The sequence below is a fragment of the Diaporthe citri genome (assembly GCF_014595645.1).
Source record: "Diaporthe citri strain NFHF-8-4 chromosome Unknown scaffold_3, whole genome shotgun sequence".
Lineage (NCBI taxonomy): Eukaryota > Fungi > Ascomycota > Sordariomycetes > Diaporthales > Diaporthaceae > Diaporthe > Diaporthe citri.
Genome location: NW_025064848.1, coordinates 3,776,874 through 3,794,746, shown reverse-complemented (window position 1 = coordinate 3,794,746; position 17,873 = coordinate 3,776,874). Strand labels below are relative to the sequence as shown.

The window sequence follows — 17,873 nt, the reverse complement described above, 5'->3', positions numbered from 1 at the left end:
TTTAGCTTACATAATAATAATAATAATAATAATAATAAAATAAATCCCATAAGCTGGAATTCTTAGCTGCAAAAAACACCAGCACTTTCCTCTGTAAAAGCAAAATATATAGCTTTAAGAGAAGCTATAAAAAAAGCTAAATATCTATATAATTTACTTAAATATTTTAATAATAATTTAAATATTAGCTTTAATCTCAAGCCTCCTACCATATATATAGATAATAATGGGGCTGAGAAATTAGCTAAAAATACCTTATTTCATAAAAGAACTAAACATATAAATATTGCATATCATTATATAAGAGAAGCAATAAAAAATAATAAAGTAATATTAAAACATATAAATTTTAAGCAAAATCTAGCAGACTGGCTTACAAAACCAATAGATAAACTACACTATAAAGAGTCTAAAGAAAAGTATAGTTTAATAAAAAAAATAATATAAAAATATTAAGCCAGAGAATAAAGAGATTTTCTACCTATATTATAATGCGCGCAAAATAAATTAAGGTGTTTACTCTTTAATAACTAGGGTTAAGATTTTTTCCTCCACTTATAAAATATATAAATAAATAAAGCGGACTCAATTATATATATATATAATATTACCCTAAATACTAAAGGTTTTCCCCTAAAAGAAATAACTAAAATAATAAAGGTTTTTCCTAAAAAATAAGCATCACTTACACGGCCCATATATACCATATATACACATAGTCACAATATACCTACACTGCGTTTATATACATTTAATTCTATATAGAAAACATATTTCCATAGTATATATAGTATAAATAAAATAACATGTAACTTTAATATATAAAAATGCCGTAATATATCATAGCCATTATAAAATAACTAGTAAATCCCATATAAAACCATAATCTAATATGTAATACCCTACTAGCTACAAGTTCGAGCTTAAGTAACAGCAAATTTTTAAGTTTTTTGCCTAAATATATAAACACTTAATAAGTGAGTTTTTCCCCTTTTATAAGGTTTTCTCACTATATAACTGAATATTCCTCTTTTATAAACTAAATCCCTTATATATAAAATAAAATAAATAAAAGGGAATTAGTTTAAGGGGGGCTGTTGGAATATTCTAGATATTTAAGCTATTATTAATACGGGATATCCTTTTCCCCATACGTTTGCCACTGTATGGAGGATAATAACTATAAATAGGGGCCTTCCCTCCCGTAGAATAGACGTTAGCTAGCCTAATAGACTAAGCATCCAACGCTATTATTTCAGACAGTCACATGTCAGATATCACGGGCTCGTCACTGATCAGTGCTTTGTATTTCCGTAAGACTCGCAATAATGCAAGCTGCAATCTGGCTGTCTAATTTACCATTATAATGACCAGGGACGGTATATACCTAGTATACATTAGTAACATACATTCATAGCTATTTACTAGCTTTCCTACTAAGTGACTGTCCATTGATCCATTTTGATCACTTCTTCCGGTTTACCACTTAGCATCTGGAACCGTGCCCGTGATCATTTCAAGACCAGTCAAGAAATGTCCAAGACGACCCCTGATTCAAAGGATGCTACGGACTCAAATGCTTCCACCCTACAAACTACAAACTAGAATCTTCCAGCTGTCACAAAAGCCTGGTTGCTATTTTGTAGGTGGCAGGGCGGCTTGTTTCCTCCTGACCCAGAGCCACTCTGTGATATGGGAGTATTGGTGAGCAGGTCGTTCTCCAGATGAGCAAAGGGGAATTGGGGAACAAACCTCCACATTAACATCTGTCTTTACAACAATGCGTCCCACGGCTGGTGGCGGGAAGACGGGTCCTGTTATGCTGTCCACGAAATAGTTGTGAGTGATCCACTGCTGCCCGCGCAAGATAACATCGTAAGAGTGCTTGTTGCGGACAACAAGATCGTTCAATCGGATTTCGTCTCCCTCTGGAACACTCTCCTCAAGCCGCGTCTGATCATCGAATGTCTCGTCGATATCCGTGATGTGGTTCAGACTGCCGAACTGGTTGGAACCGCCCTGCGCGTTTTTACTTCGCCAGTTTCGCGGGCGACCAAACTTATTGTCGGCACTTGGCCCACTGCTGTTCCCGTAAGACGGATAGCCAGAACTTGTGCCAGAAAATTTCTTGTATGCTTTGATTAGCTGAGGCCCGATCACTGGGAGACAGGCGCACACAACCGCAGCGGTCTCGATGGCAGCGGTGAGAATAAGGAAGATAGCGACGCCCCCTGCCAGAGAACTGGAGTCAGCCACACCACCACCACTGGCTCTTGACGAGTTCCAGGGATGATCACTCACAGCTTGGATCCGTTTTGTCGTCAGTGTCGAGGAGGAGATCCAGTATCCGCCCGAGTTCCAGCATACAAGCGACCGCACCGACCCCGAAGACTGCCAGTAGGCCATACTTCCTTTTCCTGCTGACCTTTAACGTGGAAATGGACCATATTGGCAGTACCATAAGCCCCACGTCGGATACGAGACTGAACACCACAGGAAGCGCAACATTGACCACATTTGTGGCATTACACTGCCCTGTGATTCCTCCGGGTACCGGTTTCTTGAACCTCGCATAGTACTGTATAAAGTACCATTGCACGGGGTTGCATTGGAAGAGGTAGAATCCGGTTGCACCTATCCACCACAGAATTATATACACCAGATTCACCCACCAGAAAATGCGCATTGACTCTCCAAGCTATTGAAACAGGTCAGAGAGATATTACACATTCCATGATGGTCTCGGCAAAGACGGCACTTTTTAATGAATAGACAACTTACAATAGTTACCAAGAAAAGCCTCTTATAAAAAAATAGCAGGGTCATCTTGATGCAGAGAAAGAAGCTGGCCATCAAGACCATAGTGATCCAGACATGCTTTTTTTTCTCGCAGGAGCAGTCAGCCGCATTCTGTACAACAAAAACTGCCTTGAGGGTCGAACAGGCTTTGAGAAGACGTTTGATTTACCCTGAAAGTGTGCGAAAGGTCCGTCGGATATGCCGGATCTCTCGAGTTTACACTGAAGGTATGTAGGCCTAGACCGTAATGAGTCGCTACCATGAGGTTTGCTATCACTGCATTTACAAATATCTAGTTGATTCGTTAACATCTCGCATCTTTGATGGGAACTCAAGGATGATTTTCTCACTCCGCTAAGAATGATCTGGCCGTGACCATCAACTGTCAGCATCTCCTCCCTACAAGTCGAGGCAGACGAAGAGGGTGAGAGTCCCATGGGTAAGATTCATGTGAAACCGAAGCTCAATCAGGGCTGGTAAAACCACATACGAATACATCCTCCGCAGTGACTTTCTTTCGGTTCAGACTTGCACCCCACTTGATCCAGATCCTTGCGAAGATGGCAAGATTGTTGATGATGATGAAAGCGATGAGTGATGCCCAGAGCGCTGGCTGCCTTGTATCATGATCAAAAGGCTCCTGCTCTGGAGTAAGCTGATAAGTGGACATTTCCGACCAAGTCCTGACATCTCCTAGTAGAGCTCGCCGAGGAACAACCAGTTCTCTGAATAGATGTCGTGTAGTATCCCTGCAGAAGAAGCGAGGGGATGAAGAAAGCGACGAATAAGCAGATCCCTATTATGAGGACGTGAACGTCAGAACAGTCTTCAAATACGGAGCGCCGGGCAAAACGCCATGTCGTAAGATGTGACCGATCATGTTGGCAGGTGGGCAGCCAAATGTAGGCTCTTACGCCCTTCAAGAACCGCCCTCCCCATCGTCCTCCGACACAGCGTGTGTTGCACAGAGTACTAGTTCGGTAAAGTCTCACAGCATGAAAAGGTGACCACTTGCGAGGCTACGAGCCTTAGGGGGCTGGAGTTACAACAACCTTGGAAGCGTCCGAACACATACATAGGATGATCGAGGTAGCTTCGGAGGGCTGCATGACTGCAGAAACCTTCTAATCAGACTTCGACCACCAAATGCTGTAAGCCGCCCACATTGCATTGGATGCAACTGCAGGTGGACAAACATTGGCAATTGCTTGATCTTTCGCCAGGGAGGGTGGTCAGATTACGGATGCACCCTTGAATCCCACGAACCTAGTTGGGCGAATAGTCATGTCGCCGTAGCGCGCCTTGAACTCAATCAAGCCAATCCGATGGGGCAGTCCGTCACACGACATGGTAAAGTCAGCGCAGCCCATCATGAAGCAAAGACCGGGATTTATCGTGAACTCAAACGATTGGTAACAACTTGTTGGGAGCCAGTTGCTGTAAGCTGTATATTGTCTGGGTCACAGCATCAAATTGGCACACGTCCCGGGTGTAGTTGTAGTGTTTCCCTGTGTTCCTACATGTCATACTACCTTTCGGTCCCCGGATGGACCGGTTAAGGAATGTGATACCCAACGAGTGATATTCTGTGTAGCACCAAAGGACACACGGGCGTCTCCTCATTCGTTCAGCTTGCCCGACTGCGGATCATCGCCAGAGCCAAAATGGCCAGCTTCACATCGCTTGCGATTTAATCGGCATCCATTCGGAGCCAGGAACATGAGCAGGCAAGGGAGGGGAAGTAAGCCTATTTTTACTTCAACCTCACACTCCCACTTTCACACCTCAGCTTGAAGAGGGCAAATCATTCGTCTCTTTACCTCCATACCTTTTAGGCTTCTGAGTCGGGAATCTTGGCTGCTTACCATCCCCACCTTCGCCCGTCAACGCTGAAAGCTGAAGGGCGTCATGTCCCAGATTACGACTCCGGATTCACCAAAGTCAGAGACATACACACCTGCTTCGTCACAGCCTATCGAGTCACAAGATGGCCACGACCAAAGAAACACGGTATACTATACACCGCAGCAGGAAGCGCGTGTTGTCCGCAAACTAGATCTCAACCTTATGACCCTGTTCTTTTTCTTGTGTGAGTGCAACGCAATGCCAGCCCTTTCCTGGCCCCATCGCACTACTCCGGGAGCTGACTGTTACACCTGCCAAGACATGCTGGCCTTTCTTGATAGGTCAAACATCGGAAATGCAAAGATTGCGGGCATGCAGAAGGAACTCAAAATTGATAGTGACGACTACCAGTGGTTGCTCAACATCTTCTACATCGCCTACGTCGTTGCCGAGTTTGCAGTGATATTGTGGAAGTTGTTCCCTCCACACTTGGTCGGTGCAGTCGTGGTCTTTGGCTGGGGGCTTGTAGCCACCGCCCAGGCCGGCACTCATTCATGGAGTGCTATGATGGCCTTGAGATTTCTTCTGGGGGCCTTTGAAGCGGCTTACGCGTAAGCCAAGTCATTCCATCCACCACCCCATGCGGTGCTACAACTTCGCAACTAACACGTGTGATCCTCCACCAGGCCCGGTATCATTTATCTCTTGTCCTTTTTCTACCTGCGTCATGAAGTCGGATTTAGATGCGGCATCTTCGCCTCGGCAGCTCCGCTGGCATCTACTTTCGCCGGTGCTCTGGCCTTCGGGATCACCAGCGGCCATGCACAGCTCGCCAACTGGCGGCTGCTGTTCCTCGTGGAAGGCCTTCCGACCGTCGTGATGGCGGCCGTGGCCTTCTTCTTCATCCCGGACTCGCCAGAAAAGGTTAGGTTCCTGACAACCGACGAAAAGGATATTACACGGTCAAGAGCAGTACGGCAGGTCGGCACAAACCCAGACTCGAGGGTCGGGGAGTTTAACATCAAGGACATCGGGCCTGCCCTCATCGACGTCAAGGTCTGGCTATGCGGTCTGATGTATTTCTGCGGCAATGTCTCCTACTCAAGCCTGCCAGTCTTCTTGCCGACCATTCTCGAGGACATGGGTTATACTGCGATCAATGCACAAGGTCTTTCCACTCCCCCTTCCTTTGCAGCCTTCTTATTCGCCCTCATCACAACTTGGGTCGCAGACAAGACTCAGCAGCGCTGCTTTGTTGTCTTCTGCACCTCTGTGGTAGGAGGAATCGGCTACATCATTCTCGCTACCGTAGATACCGTCGGGGTTCGCTATTTTGCTACCTTTCTAGCCTCAGCAGGAGTCTTCTCAACCATTCCCAACATCCTTCCGCTAACGCTCAGTAAGTAACTCGCACATATCTCAACAGAGGGTACCTCAGCAGGCTGACCAACCAATCTCAGACAACCAGGGCAGCGACAGCCGCCGCGGAATGTCCATCGTGATGATCAACCTCATCGGCCAGTGTGGGCCCTTCCTGGGCACGACCAGGTTTCCCTCCAGCCAGGCACCGAGATACGTCAAGGGTATGAGCATCTGCGCAGCATTCATGTTCTTCTCGGCCCTGCTGGCTCTGGCACAGCGTCTTCTGCTGGCGTGGGAGAACAAGAGGCTCGACCGAAAGTATGGATCCGTTGCGGGAAACAGCGTAAAAGCAGCAGAGGGTGTTATGGTGGAGAACTATGGGCCGAATTTTCGATATGTACTCTGATACAGAGGCTACATAAGATATATGCTGTTTGACAGTGATGCAAGGTCTCAATTGAAGCCTCTAGGGAATACTTTGCTGAAGAAGAGCGCTCTAATACAACATACAAAGTTTCGGCTACCCAAGCTCTTCAAGTTCTAGATAATTATGCTTTTTCCCAGCCGAGCCCTCCATCTAGTTCAATCAGCGTTACCGGCTGGGATTGCCCAGCATGGACAGGTCTTCCACTCTCACTGTAGTTTCCTAGACGCCGAAGAGGGGATCAGGGTACCTGAAAATTATCTCGATCTTGTGATGTTCTCCCTCCCCAGAAGTTGCACTTCTTGCCGCCCGGCCTTAATGATGGTGCGGACCCCCTTTCCAGAACACGTAGGGCGCTATCAATTGAAGATCCACGGCCTTCGAGACTGAGTACATAACTTTATCACATGGCAGCACTTCGGCCGGCTGATTATTCACTTCATTGGCCTGGAAAAATCTCGTTCGTTCCACAGAGGGCCAGTCTTGGGCACCATATAAGATATTGATCGGAGTGGGCTGTGACTGAGAGGTCGAGTGAAAATCACTTTTCGCATGCTGAGTTATGCGTTGATCATTGGGTCTCAATATCAGGTCTTATAGAGGTATGCTCGGAAGCTGAGCTTCTATTTCCATGCGGTCCTTACAAGTGGAAGCCCTGGCTCAGCGTCTTCATAATACCAGCTGGGTCGGCTTTTGCTTGAGCATTCTTTGCGAGTTCGCTCTTTTCTGACTTCAGCCGACCCCAATAATCCTGCCGGAAGTAGCAGTCATTCATGAAAAGAGGCAGATACGCGTCTGGAAGGGACCCATCGGCGACATACTATAACGTTGTCAGTGATCCCAGGGCGCCAATATCAGAAATTTTACCCCGACGAGCCCGTGTCTTCCAAGCCTTTTGCAGATACTGATCCACTGTAGACTCAAGAGGGCCTTGCTCTAGAGTTGGCTGGGACCCAGCCACTCTGTAGGTCGTTCAGGGTTGAAAAGAATGCCAGCCACTTACACCATTGACAAGTTTCTGCAGGCCTGAATATGCTTCCACCATGGCTCCATCGACAGTGACAGAATCGAGGTCCTCAAACACATACGAGTAGTCCAGCTCAAAGATTAGCCTGTCGATGTCATCGTCGAAGCCCAGCAAATCTCCCCCTTTCTGTTTGGCCACTGTGGCAAGTGACTTGGGCAGGGGCTGCAGTGCCAACGAAGCGATCTATGAATTATCATCAGCAACGCCGTCTTGAAACAAGATAAGAGCGCCTCAATGGACCCGATAAAAGCCAATAGGTGTCCTTTCCAAAGTACCTACCATTCCGAAAACACCAGAGTGTTTAGCTGAAGTATTGTGCCAGTGGTCATAATACGAACGCATGATATCTGGTCGATCTGCTGGCGGCAAGGGCGTTGTCTCTGTCCCGATCGTGTAGACGCTGCCCTTCAGGACGAATGCGTTGTTAGACGTGAGCAGATCGCTGTAAGACCTGGTCTTGCAGGTGTTCACATTCGGCTTGAGTGCAAGGAACTCGTCGAAGACGCCTGCGGGAGGCTCGGGGCCGTCGTAGAAGAGGAACAGGATCCAGAGGTCTGTGGAGTTTCCGAGCGTGAGCTCAGACGTCACAATGATTCCTGCCTTGGGGTCGTCATAGTGCTCCGTGAAGTTTCGCACCGCTGAGAGGATTCCATCTGTCTTCTGCGCGCCGAGGAATACGAGATTGCCCCCCCAGATCTGCCCTATCGGGTAAGTCTTGAGGACATAGGTCGTCACGATTCCGAAGTTGCTCCCGCCTCCCTTGATGGCCTCGAACACGTCAGTGTTTGTTGTGTTTGACGCGGTAATGATTGTGCCGTTGGGGAGAACCATCTCGACAGAGACGATGTTGTTGGCAGCCCATCCGTACTGGGTGCTGAGGAAACTCAAGCCGCCCCCGAGAAGGTAGCCTCCGACGCCGACGTTACCGATTCTTCCTCCGACAACAGTCACCCCGAGTGGATCGAGCACTTTATGGATGTCCTCCCACTTGTTGCCTGGACCAACTCTAACAGTACCACTGGCCGCATCGTAAACCACTTCGTTGAGTTGCGATGTGGAGATCAATGCCCCATCGGCGATGCTGGCAAAGTATTTGTTCGGGTTGTGTCCTCCAGACTTGACTGCGAAGGACTCATTGTTGGCAACCAAGGTCTGCATGATATGGGACAGCTCGCCTGCAGAGGTGGGCTCTAAGATGCATGCTGGCTTGAGTGCGCTGCATCCTGTCGACCTGATTTCACGCATGTGAGCTTGTAGAGCTTGCGAATGATAAGAGAGGATAGATACACTTACCAGTAGTCATTGGTAACACGAGTGTATTCTATGGCCGGAGAACGGAATATGTCGATATTAGATGTCGAGCCCAGGTCTTTGCATATTGCCGACTCGGCTTGAGCTAACTCAGCGAGCGTCAACAGCGAGCAAGCGCACAGAGAAGCGAGTGTGGAAAGTGCAGAACGCATGGTGAACATCGCGACCAGGGGTGGAACGAAAACCCGAGCTGGATCCACAGCCGATCCTGAGCAAGGACTGAGGAAACTGAAAACTCGAGTCAGCCCCAGAATCGTACACGGCCTGGGTCTTTATTATTTGGATCTCCCCTGCAGCCAGCGGCCAGGAAACACTATCCGGCTCCATCATGATTGACGGCTCGGAGGTTCTGCATTAGGAAACTGTTTTTCCGTGCATGGATACACGCATGTGCAGCAGTGTGGGCCCCCACGAACATGCGCTATCGTAAGCTAGGCGGTTAAGACTGGATGAGAAATAGGAGAGGTCGCAAGACCGGTGGGTGCGGTGGAAGGTGTGCCCCCGAAAAAGGAGTTGACAGCAAGCGGAATCCCGCTTTTTTGAGACCCATCCACCGCAGTATTGCACGATCTTTGCAGCATCAGCTTCAACCTTGAATAATGCCGTGGCCCATGCCACCGGCTGGGCGCATCACTTGAGCCGTTGCCTCACCTGAGTAGACTGACTTTGCGGTGGCCAGTACCGTTCATACGGACAGGTCACATCTCGTGTTGATTGCGATTTCCCAATGACTTCATGTCTGACGATTTTGAGTTGAAGCTAGCACATATATGCGCTTGAAGAAGCAAGTCACTATCTCGGTTATCTGTATGCGGCAACGACGGATCGACCGGTTTGCTGAACTCAAGTGCCGATATCCATTGCCAATGCTCCCGTTCCCTTTCAAGCCACAAAGTTTTGAGAAATGCCTGAAGCGGAGTATACAACCGCAACGTCCAAGGCTGGGTGTTGGAAAATGTAGGAAATGTTGGAAGTCCAATATAAAAATACAAGCCTGAAATCCGGCATAGACCCGATTTTTGATTCCACCCACGGACCCTCTTTTCGGGCTAGCGTCGCGAACACGACGCGGCCCGCGGGACGGAAACATCAAGATGCAATGCAGTTGAGGGCGTTCGAAGAGTCGGCATTATTTAATCCATACGTTGAGACGAGTCAGGGCCAATACGACGGATTGGCCGATTCCTGGATAATAATGTACAGGAGTTGGTCGTAATGCCAAGAGCCATGTAAGCATGGATGCAGGTCAACCCATACCTATAGCCTGACCTATAAGTCATTTAAGCATACTTCATAGATAGCCGCCTAGATTAACTTCTTGTGACAACCAAACTTCGGTTGTGGTGGAGTTGACCAATCACATCTCAGCCTGGTTACGCGCAGTTCATCGTTGACCTCTTTCGCATACTACCATAATGAATACAGAACATAAACGATTATTTTCCTAAAGACTTTTAGGTATTATAGGTTACTAGGTTAACAAGACGAGCCTCCTTACAGGAGCGGAAATGGGGACAGGATATCACTTGCTTGTATTTCTTACAATTATTGCTTTTGCAGACCTTTCCTTGGCTCCAACCTAGCCTTGATTGATGTCAGGATACTCATACCATCTATGTTGTTGGTAGAAGCGGTCTACATGCCTGCAGGAGAAGAACACCTACATGGGTGTATGGGTGTTGGGTGTGTTCCTACTCAGGCTGTGTGTGAGTGTGTAAGTAGGCCTGAGTGATACACGGGTGTACCCTCCATTTTCACGGGTGCGAATATCCGTTCTCATATTCTAGACATATCGCTCATATTCGCGCCTGCGGCTGTCCATGGGTGGTCGTTCTGGCTGCACACTACTCCCATGCATAAGTATGCGCTTCTAACCAAATTTGCTCCAAGCACTGCTCATAAACTCCAAAGCAAGCTCATTGGCATTCTTGTCACCGACCGGGAGCAGTTGCGTCGCGAAAAACATGCCCAACCCTTTTTCCCGGTTCATGGCCCAGAGCACATTCGGCATCCCTTCCCACGTCACCGTGCCCCTGGGCATCCGCGATAGCGGGAGCTCTTCATCCTCCACAACCAGACCAGCTGCGCTCCAGTTCAGCAAGGGTGCTGCACTCCCAGCTGCGGGTGTTCCCGCGCAAAATTTATAGTTCTCGTTGCTTCCGCGCAGATCGGTCATGGACGCGCTTGATGGTGTGAGCTGACCAGCAAAGAGAAGGTCGATATGCTGCTCTTGCTCAAGCAACTTTGGGACCGGCGAGACCAGATCGCTAAGAACTGCGCCAAAATCTAACATGCTGCATGTCAAGCCTTGTGACGCGTCGTCCGCCGGTATAAGCCTGTCGCCATCTCGTTCCACCATCCTCAGGCGTCTGTCCCAGATATCAGCGTTGGCTTGCGGTGCATAAGTCGAAGACACCATGGAGAGAGGGGCGAAGATATGCTCCTGGACGTGTCTGACAAAATTGCCGCCATCACTGAGCCGTTTGATGAGTAGTTGAGTCCAGTGGATGCTGTGTCCATACGCAAAGCCCTCGCCGGGCTCAAATATGAGGGGAATCGAGAAATGTTTGACGATCGGGTCTGCATCCTCGGCGACTTTCGGCTTTTCAAGTGTATCTGAAGCAAGATACTCGCTCACCAGAGGGACTTCGGGATCAGAAAGGCCGCTCGTATGGAGAAGCAGGCGACGGAGCGTTGTCTCGTTAGCCGGTCTGCGGAGCGAGAGCGACTGGCCATCCTGATCACCACCCCGGGTGACCAGAGGGAGGAGCTCAAGCTCCGGAAGGTAACTGTAGACGGGCTCATCAAGACCAATTTTCCCACACTCGACGAGTTGCAAGGCTGCGACGTGAGTGATAAACTTCCCAGCCGAGGCAAGAACAATTGTGCTATTCGGGTCGAGCGGCGAAGCATCCGTGTCTAAGGATTGACGACCTGACGCATGATGATACAGCACGTCACCTGTCGTATGTCAGATTGGCTGCACACCTCCTAAAATCCACTGCTTAGGTTTTGCACCAAACCTTTGGCATTGACTACTAAGCCGATGGCACCAAGAATCCCCTCCCTGTTGTTGGGTGCTGTTGCCCGGCCGAGTTTCGCTTCGAAAGATTGCATTGTGATTGAGAGACTTATTCTCGATTTTCGAGGAGTGCTAGGCTCTAAGGATTGTCTTACTTAGAGCAGAGTGGTGTCTCAAGGGTCATTCACTAGTGAATGCAAGGGGAAGAAATGCTCGCTACATTGGTTGATATAGTTGAGGAGCCTACGCTGGTGCCTAAGATATAGCTTGTGTCCTCCCGTATGGATTTGAAACACCCTCCTGGCACTAGCTTCACAGGCTGCCAGTTATCTCGAGCGAGGGTGCTCTGACTGACCAAACTGCAGCGAATCTTTGGGTTGCCTATGATCAAAACATATACTATCACCGATAAGGGAAGGATTGGTCGAATTTTCGCTAATGATAGGCCGACAGAGGCGCAACGTGTGCGACCACACTTTCACGATGGGCTACACCCTGCAGTAAGAATTCGGGCGCACATCTGCACTTCCTGTTGGCCCATCAAATTCAATGGTCATTCAGGAGCTTTCATGCGGAGGGCGAAGTCAGATGCACCGCCCCGCCGACAATTTCTGGGCATCCGGCTGAGATGTCCATCTATTTCAGTCGCGGTTCTTCTCCCATCTTCAATATGCCACTAGCATAAACAGCATCTCATCCTTCACACGCAAAGTCTACGGGGATTGATCAAAGATACAAAGTCATTCGCGTCCACACAATCATTTGCTCAGGTACGTTACAACTTGCGGTACATAACACCAACACCATGTCAGCATCAAAACAGGCAGCAATGCTGGACATGTTGATCCAGGAAGCTCTTGTACAACAAGCCCAACAAGCAGCAGCTTGCCAACAGGGTCAGCTGGCGTCGTGGGAAGATATGGTAGTATATTTGGAGTGCGAACTGGGGAGAAGGTGGGGCCTACGAGTGAAGAGGCTTCCCATTGCCCAGCTCCAGGGCTTATATACGACATACCTGTCTCTATGCCCCAACTCCCGTCCAGGCGTGCCATAGATACTGGAATCCACATGCCTTCCACCAGAGGAAGAGGTCCTGAATAAGAAAACCTACCACTACGCCCCTTGCCCACAACAGGTACAGAACCCACTCCTCCGAATCCCGTGGCTACACATCTTATTTGAGCCGGGAATGCATACTAGTGATTTCTGGACAAAGCGTACGCCGAAGAAACTCATGCAGATGCTCAACTACCTCAGTCCAGACCCAGTCATTGGCTGGGGCGTGCACATCGCGGAAGGACCAAACTCTCACGCTCTTGCTGTTCTGATCGTCATTTTCAGCGTTCTGAGCCTCGCAATTTCTCTAATTTACTCGGCTGTCACAGGAGATGTGTCTGGCGGCTTCGCTATAGGGGGCTTTCTTCGTTGCCGCAGAGACAATGATGGTGACGTGGGTGCTGGCGGTCGTGACCACATCCCTACGGTACAATAAATAGAAGGGTAGAAGACAACCACAGAGGGTCTAGGGGGTTGAGGACACAAGGTCTGCATGTATAGAAACATAACTACAGTCAGACTATCAGCTCCAGAGACAATTCTATCATTTCCTTTTCTTAAACAGCTACGAGATCGCTAATGAAATACTCAAAGCCAACTGAGTAAATAGTCAAAATCAGGAAGCAAAGTTTTAATGACCACGTTTTTCAAAAGCAGGTTTCAGACCCCAAGCTTAAAATAGCGTTATGTGAATTCCAAACCAAACAAAACGACGGAAGGATATCCATTGGGAGCTTCTTGGGTCAGTGGATTGAGGGAAAGAACTCATACGGGATAGCCCTTGCGTCGAAGTAGATAAAGTGTTTCCTCTTCCAATTCTCTGTTGATCAGGTCCGTCTATCATTGTTCAGTAGCTGCCAGTGGAAGAAAATATCAATAGAATCATGCTTTCCCCGACATTACACCGTGCAGTAGCTGGGACCAACTACGCAAAAAGCCAAGGGAAAGTACGTCAGAAGTGACCGTGACGGGAAGAAAAGGAACGCCGACCCCTTCCCTTCGGTGGCGGGCTGAGTCGTTGCGTGAAGCCGTGCGCCCACTTCCCAGTAATTCAAAGCCAGGAATCCACGCCTGGTTCTATCTTCACGCCCTTGTGCTGCGTAGAATGCTTCGTATGAGGCTATATTGCGTGGACGTCAGTGCTTCCATTGCCATCTGTTTTATTTCCTGGGTAGGGGGCCAACTGCTCACCGTCTCACGGGCACCGGCTAGGTCAATGCCATCGTCAACCAACGGTGGAGAGAATCGAGGTGGCTCTTGAGTCGCCTTGCTCTTCAACATGATCACTCGCTGTCTGAAGGCTTTAGCTTCGTCAAGGCCATCTTCCTTGAGAAACTGACCGTCTAGGTGGCGGTAGTTGATGGGCCGGAGGTGCTTCGCCATGACCCAAGCAAGGTTCTGAGGTTGTGGAGACCCCTCGTCTCGGGGCAGGACTGCAGAGATGCCTTCAAAGAACATGCAAGGGAACTTGCGCTCAGAGACGCGACGGTGGTGTAATTCGAAGTCTCTCTTCCATCCCACGATCCGCAAGCCGTCCTGGGTCTCCTCGACGGCAAAGCAGGTTGGGAGGCTCATATTGAAGAGGGCTGTCTCGTCCAAGCTGCCGGCCAGCCCGACGCCGCGCAGATCTCCCCATGGCAACACGGCCACCGGGTACCAGGAGTGGTCACTGGCCCAGTAGGCTTGGTATATCTCCCCCGGAATAGGATCCAAGACGGTCGGCGAGGGATCAAGTTGCTGCCAAAGCTCATGTGCTCGAGCATCACCTCTCTGACTCTTGGGCATCTCGGAGTAGGCTTCATCCGAGTCCGAGTCGGAGTCTTCAAGATCTTCGGACTGCCTTTGACCTGAGTTGGAATGACGGTGAGGACCGTCGACCGGCGCGTGCACTGGACAATCTCTGTTGTTGCAGCGTCGGCTCGGGCGGTAACCTTGCCCCACGGCGCGATCAAACGCATCGTTGTTCCGCTTCCTCTTTCCTGGGTCGCAGCCAACGACCCGTACGCCCAGTTCTTTGACTGCTTGATCCGATGTCCAATGACGCTCAGGGTGTCCATTGCGCTGTCTCATGAGATGCTTTGCTGCCCCTCTGCCATCCTTGAGACCTGTGCAGTGCTTCTTGCAGCGGAATATGTACCACTTCTTTGAATTGAGAGTATGCTCGGAGATTCTGTAGATCTTTTCTCCCTTTCTCCAATTCTTCTTTTCGGCGTTGACTTGATCAAAATGTATCGTTCTCGCAGCCTTCTTGTGCCTTTTCGCCAGCGGCTCGTCAGACTCCGATTCTGAACCGGAGACCTGGCTCCGGCGTCTCGTCTTTGATTGTTTTCCTCTGGCTGCATTTGCATATGTGGTGTTAGCTTACACTGAGGGAGGTGAAAATGCCGGGAACCTATGGAGTATACTTACTATGTCGTACGGGTTCGGCTCCTCGCGGCGTGCAGATTGAACAGCGGTGACTATGATGGCCTCGGCATCTGCCTGTGCTCTCCGAATGGAACTAGGCCGATTTTCTGCAAGCTCAAGACGAGCACTACCAGTAGACTCTCTGTTGGCGTGTGTCCCTTCAGCGTGGGTGCTTGACAAGAAAGATGTGTTCACGCGACCAAATCGACTGGAAGCGGGCGATGGTGCCGGACCTGAGTTCTGGTACTCTGCAATTTTCTCAGTGACCGTCATTTCTAAGTGGAGAATGCCATTGGTTACTTACCTTGTGGTGTTGCCCGATATGGTTTCCATCCAGGGGTGGCTCTCTCCGCTTGATACCGCCCTTGTCGATCTCGGAAGAACACAGCGGCATTCGAAGAGGGCTTTGGCAATCTGTGTTGCGGTGTGATCATGGGGACGGCTGAAGTGCGACTGGTTTTTGGTGCTTGAGCAGGAGTTGGACCTGGGCACACAGTAGCTGACGGTACAACGGGCTGACCGTTCAGTGAATGTGAGTTTGAACGGGATGCCAATGTCGACTGTCTGAATTCCGTGGAGCTGATAGTCTCCAGCGATGATTGTCTAGAACGCTCGTTCCTTTGCTCGTGCATGGAGCGCGTCGACGAGAATCCTTCAGCAGCAAAAGAAGATGCCCCTGTGAGCAGGCTCGTCTGCCTCTGAGCGACATCGTTTGCGGCGCTCTGCAGTCGGGGGTTACATGTCAATTGATGGAGCGGGAAGCCATGTGGCTTTGACTTACGGTGGTCAACGAGTCTGGCTGGTTTTGCCGATGCCAAAGGTCCTCCAGCTGCTCCCTCAGTCTTCGCGTCTCCTCCTTTCGAATCAGGGCGTACGCCGCTGGCAGACCTTCAAGCTTGTTCTGAACCTTCTCAATGTCGCGTACTATGGCGTCTTTTTTCTCGCCTGGACGATCGCGGTCTGCTCTGATGCGGCATAAATCTGAGTTCCATCTATCCGCTTCGGCGAATAGTGCCTCAATGTCCGGAGAACCTTCTCGGTGCATCCATGGCCGACTGAGGAGCTGTCCGAGCTTTTCAGTTGCTCTCGAATCCTCCAGCTCCACGTCACTCAGATGCTTCTTCAGCTGTCTCAACTCGTCTTCAAGCTCTTCTGTTTCCATCTGTTGTTTTTGCTGCTGATCGACACACCATGCCTCGTGGTTGGCCTTGATACGTTGGTACTCTTCGCTTCTCTTCTTGCACATGTCTTCGAGTTTGTCGGCTCCGAAGAGATGTTCACGTTCAGCGTTCGCCATGGCCTACCGAGGTATTGAGAGCTCGCAAGGCCCAGTCGATATCGACAAATTGTTGCGGATCAAGTGGCAGCCTCGGTGATTGCAAGCCAGCAAGCAATTGTATGATTTGAAGAAAAGTCATTTGGGGAGGTGAATGAATCTGTATGCATGGAAAAGCCACTGTGCGTTTGGATCAAAACTGGGCCCAGCGTGCTAGCAAACGTTGTCTCGGTGGTGCCGAGAACCTTCCAACTATTTCACGTGAAATATGCCGCAGGCCTTGTCGGCTGTAGACATCGACTGAAACCAGCATCTTGTTCTCCCAGTCTCGGATAGCAGGTTCATCTCAAGTAGCGGTCTGACACCTCCTCATCACTCAAAAATGGATAAATGGATTCGCCAGGGAAATGAAAGACTCTGAGAGGACTGAGGTGTAAGCAGTGATGCCGTGGCGCGGTGATATATCATATAGTGCTCCTGTGAATAATCGCCCTGTGATCATATCCTTTCACCACTGAATCTCAGAAATTCGCGTGATGTTATCAATGCAGGCCGCATGAAGGACATCCCATCGGTATGGCGTTTACGGGGCCTCACCGCTCCTGACCTCATGGAAACATTTCATTTCAGACGCAGCTACCCGACAACCCAAGACTCAGGCACCCGCTGCTTCTTTGTAGTTGAGGTCGGAATCAAGGGAAGTGTGATTGCCAGCGTCTCCGCGTGAAACATTTCGGTCAGATGTGTCGTAAAAAGTGGCCCGTAGCATGAATTTGCTGCCTGCGTCCATGCCGTCGCGAGTTGACGGTGGCGGACGCGGGAAGCTGCCCTCCCATTGGCTCTGCAAGCCTGGCGAACTTTACTCAGCTGGCATGGACGTGACCACAGATGAGAACGGTGTCACTGCAAGATACTCTCTTCGTGGCGCAGCCCAGCAGGCATTGCCACTTTTTTTTTTTTTTTTTTTTTTTTCCCAACGTGTCTTCTTCTTTAATGTTTTTATTGTGAAAGCTTTGCAGCTGGGCACATTGGGAATACTGCTATAGATGGACCAATGGGATCCTCAACCACTGTTTCAACTCTTGCCGACTGATCTCGAGGATCAGCATACTAAAAGGTAAGTTTTCATTTGGCACTGCTATTGACTTGGCCAAGGGGCGTCGAGAAGAAGTGACGATCCAGTTCCTCTGAATGCTACTGCAGTGCAACTAAGCCCAAGGCTCGGACCGAGAGCTTGGCATGTTCGGACCGAACTTTGGACAGTGCGACTCGTGTTTCGCATCTACATGGCCGTGAAACCGCAGCTGATGCTCACCTCACCTCGTTAGCGGCGCGCTATTGTGTG

At 49.5% G+C, this 17,873-nt stretch overlaps 5 protein-coding genes across 5 annotated transcripts; 1 reads left to right on the top strand and 4 right to left on the bottom strand.

Annotated features, from left to right (window-relative positions):
• Nucleotides 1–1,601: 1,601 nt before the first annotated feature.
• INS49_008624 (uncharacterized protein) lies at nucleotides 1,602–3,469 on the bottom strand (the record flags this gene model as incomplete). Its single annotated transcript, XM_043169363.1, has 4 exons — nucleotides 1,602–1,685; nucleotides 1,753–2,231; nucleotides 2,302–2,698; nucleotides 3,290–3,469. The coding sequence occupies 4 exons, from the start codon at nucleotides 3,467–3,469 to the stop codon at nucleotides 1,602–1,604; spliced, it is 1,140 nt and encodes a 379-aa protein (XP_043027043.1).
• Nucleotides 3,470–4,707: 1,238 nt separating this feature from the next.
• INS49_008623 (uncharacterized protein) lies at nucleotides 4,708–6,412 on the top strand (the record flags this gene model as incomplete). Its single annotated transcript, XM_043169362.1, has 4 exons — nucleotides 4,708–4,888; nucleotides 4,964–5,255; nucleotides 5,331–6,043; nucleotides 6,105–6,412. 4 exons carry the CDS (start codon nucleotides 4,708–4,710, stop codon nucleotides 6,410–6,412), a joined length of 1,494 nt encoding a protein of 497 aa, XP_043027042.1.
• A 658-nt stretch (nucleotides 6,413–7,070) lies between these two features.
• Nucleotides 7,071–8,760, bottom strand: INS49_008622 (uncharacterized protein; the record flags this gene model as incomplete). Its single annotated transcript, XM_043169361.1, has 4 exons — nucleotides 7,071–7,181; nucleotides 7,434–7,640; nucleotides 7,737–8,632; nucleotides 8,751–8,760. The coding sequence occupies 4 exons, from the start codon at nucleotides 8,758–8,760 to the stop codon at nucleotides 7,071–7,073; spliced, it is 1,224 nt and encodes a 407-aa protein (XP_043027041.1).
• A 1,878-nt stretch (nucleotides 8,761–10,638) lies between these two features.
• Nucleotides 10,639–11,885, bottom strand: INS49_008621 (uncharacterized protein; the record flags this gene model as incomplete). Its single annotated transcript, XM_043169360.1, has 2 exons — nucleotides 10,639–11,729; nucleotides 11,792–11,885. 2 exons carry the CDS (start codon nucleotides 11,883–11,885, stop codon nucleotides 10,639–10,641), a joined length of 1,185 nt encoding a protein of 394 aa, XP_043027040.1.
• A 2,012-nt stretch (nucleotides 11,886–13,897) lies between these two features.
• On the bottom strand, nucleotides 13,898–16,549 carry INS49_008620 (uncharacterized protein; the record flags this gene model as incomplete). Its single annotated transcript, XM_043169359.1, has 5 exons — nucleotides 13,898–13,942; nucleotides 14,038–15,144; nucleotides 15,256–15,394; nucleotides 15,898–15,974; nucleotides 16,034–16,549. 5 exons carry the CDS (start codon nucleotides 16,547–16,549, stop codon nucleotides 13,898–13,900), a joined length of 1,884 nt encoding a protein of 627 aa, XP_043027039.1.
• Between the last annotated feature and the right edge of the window lie 1,324 nt (nucleotides 16,550–17,873).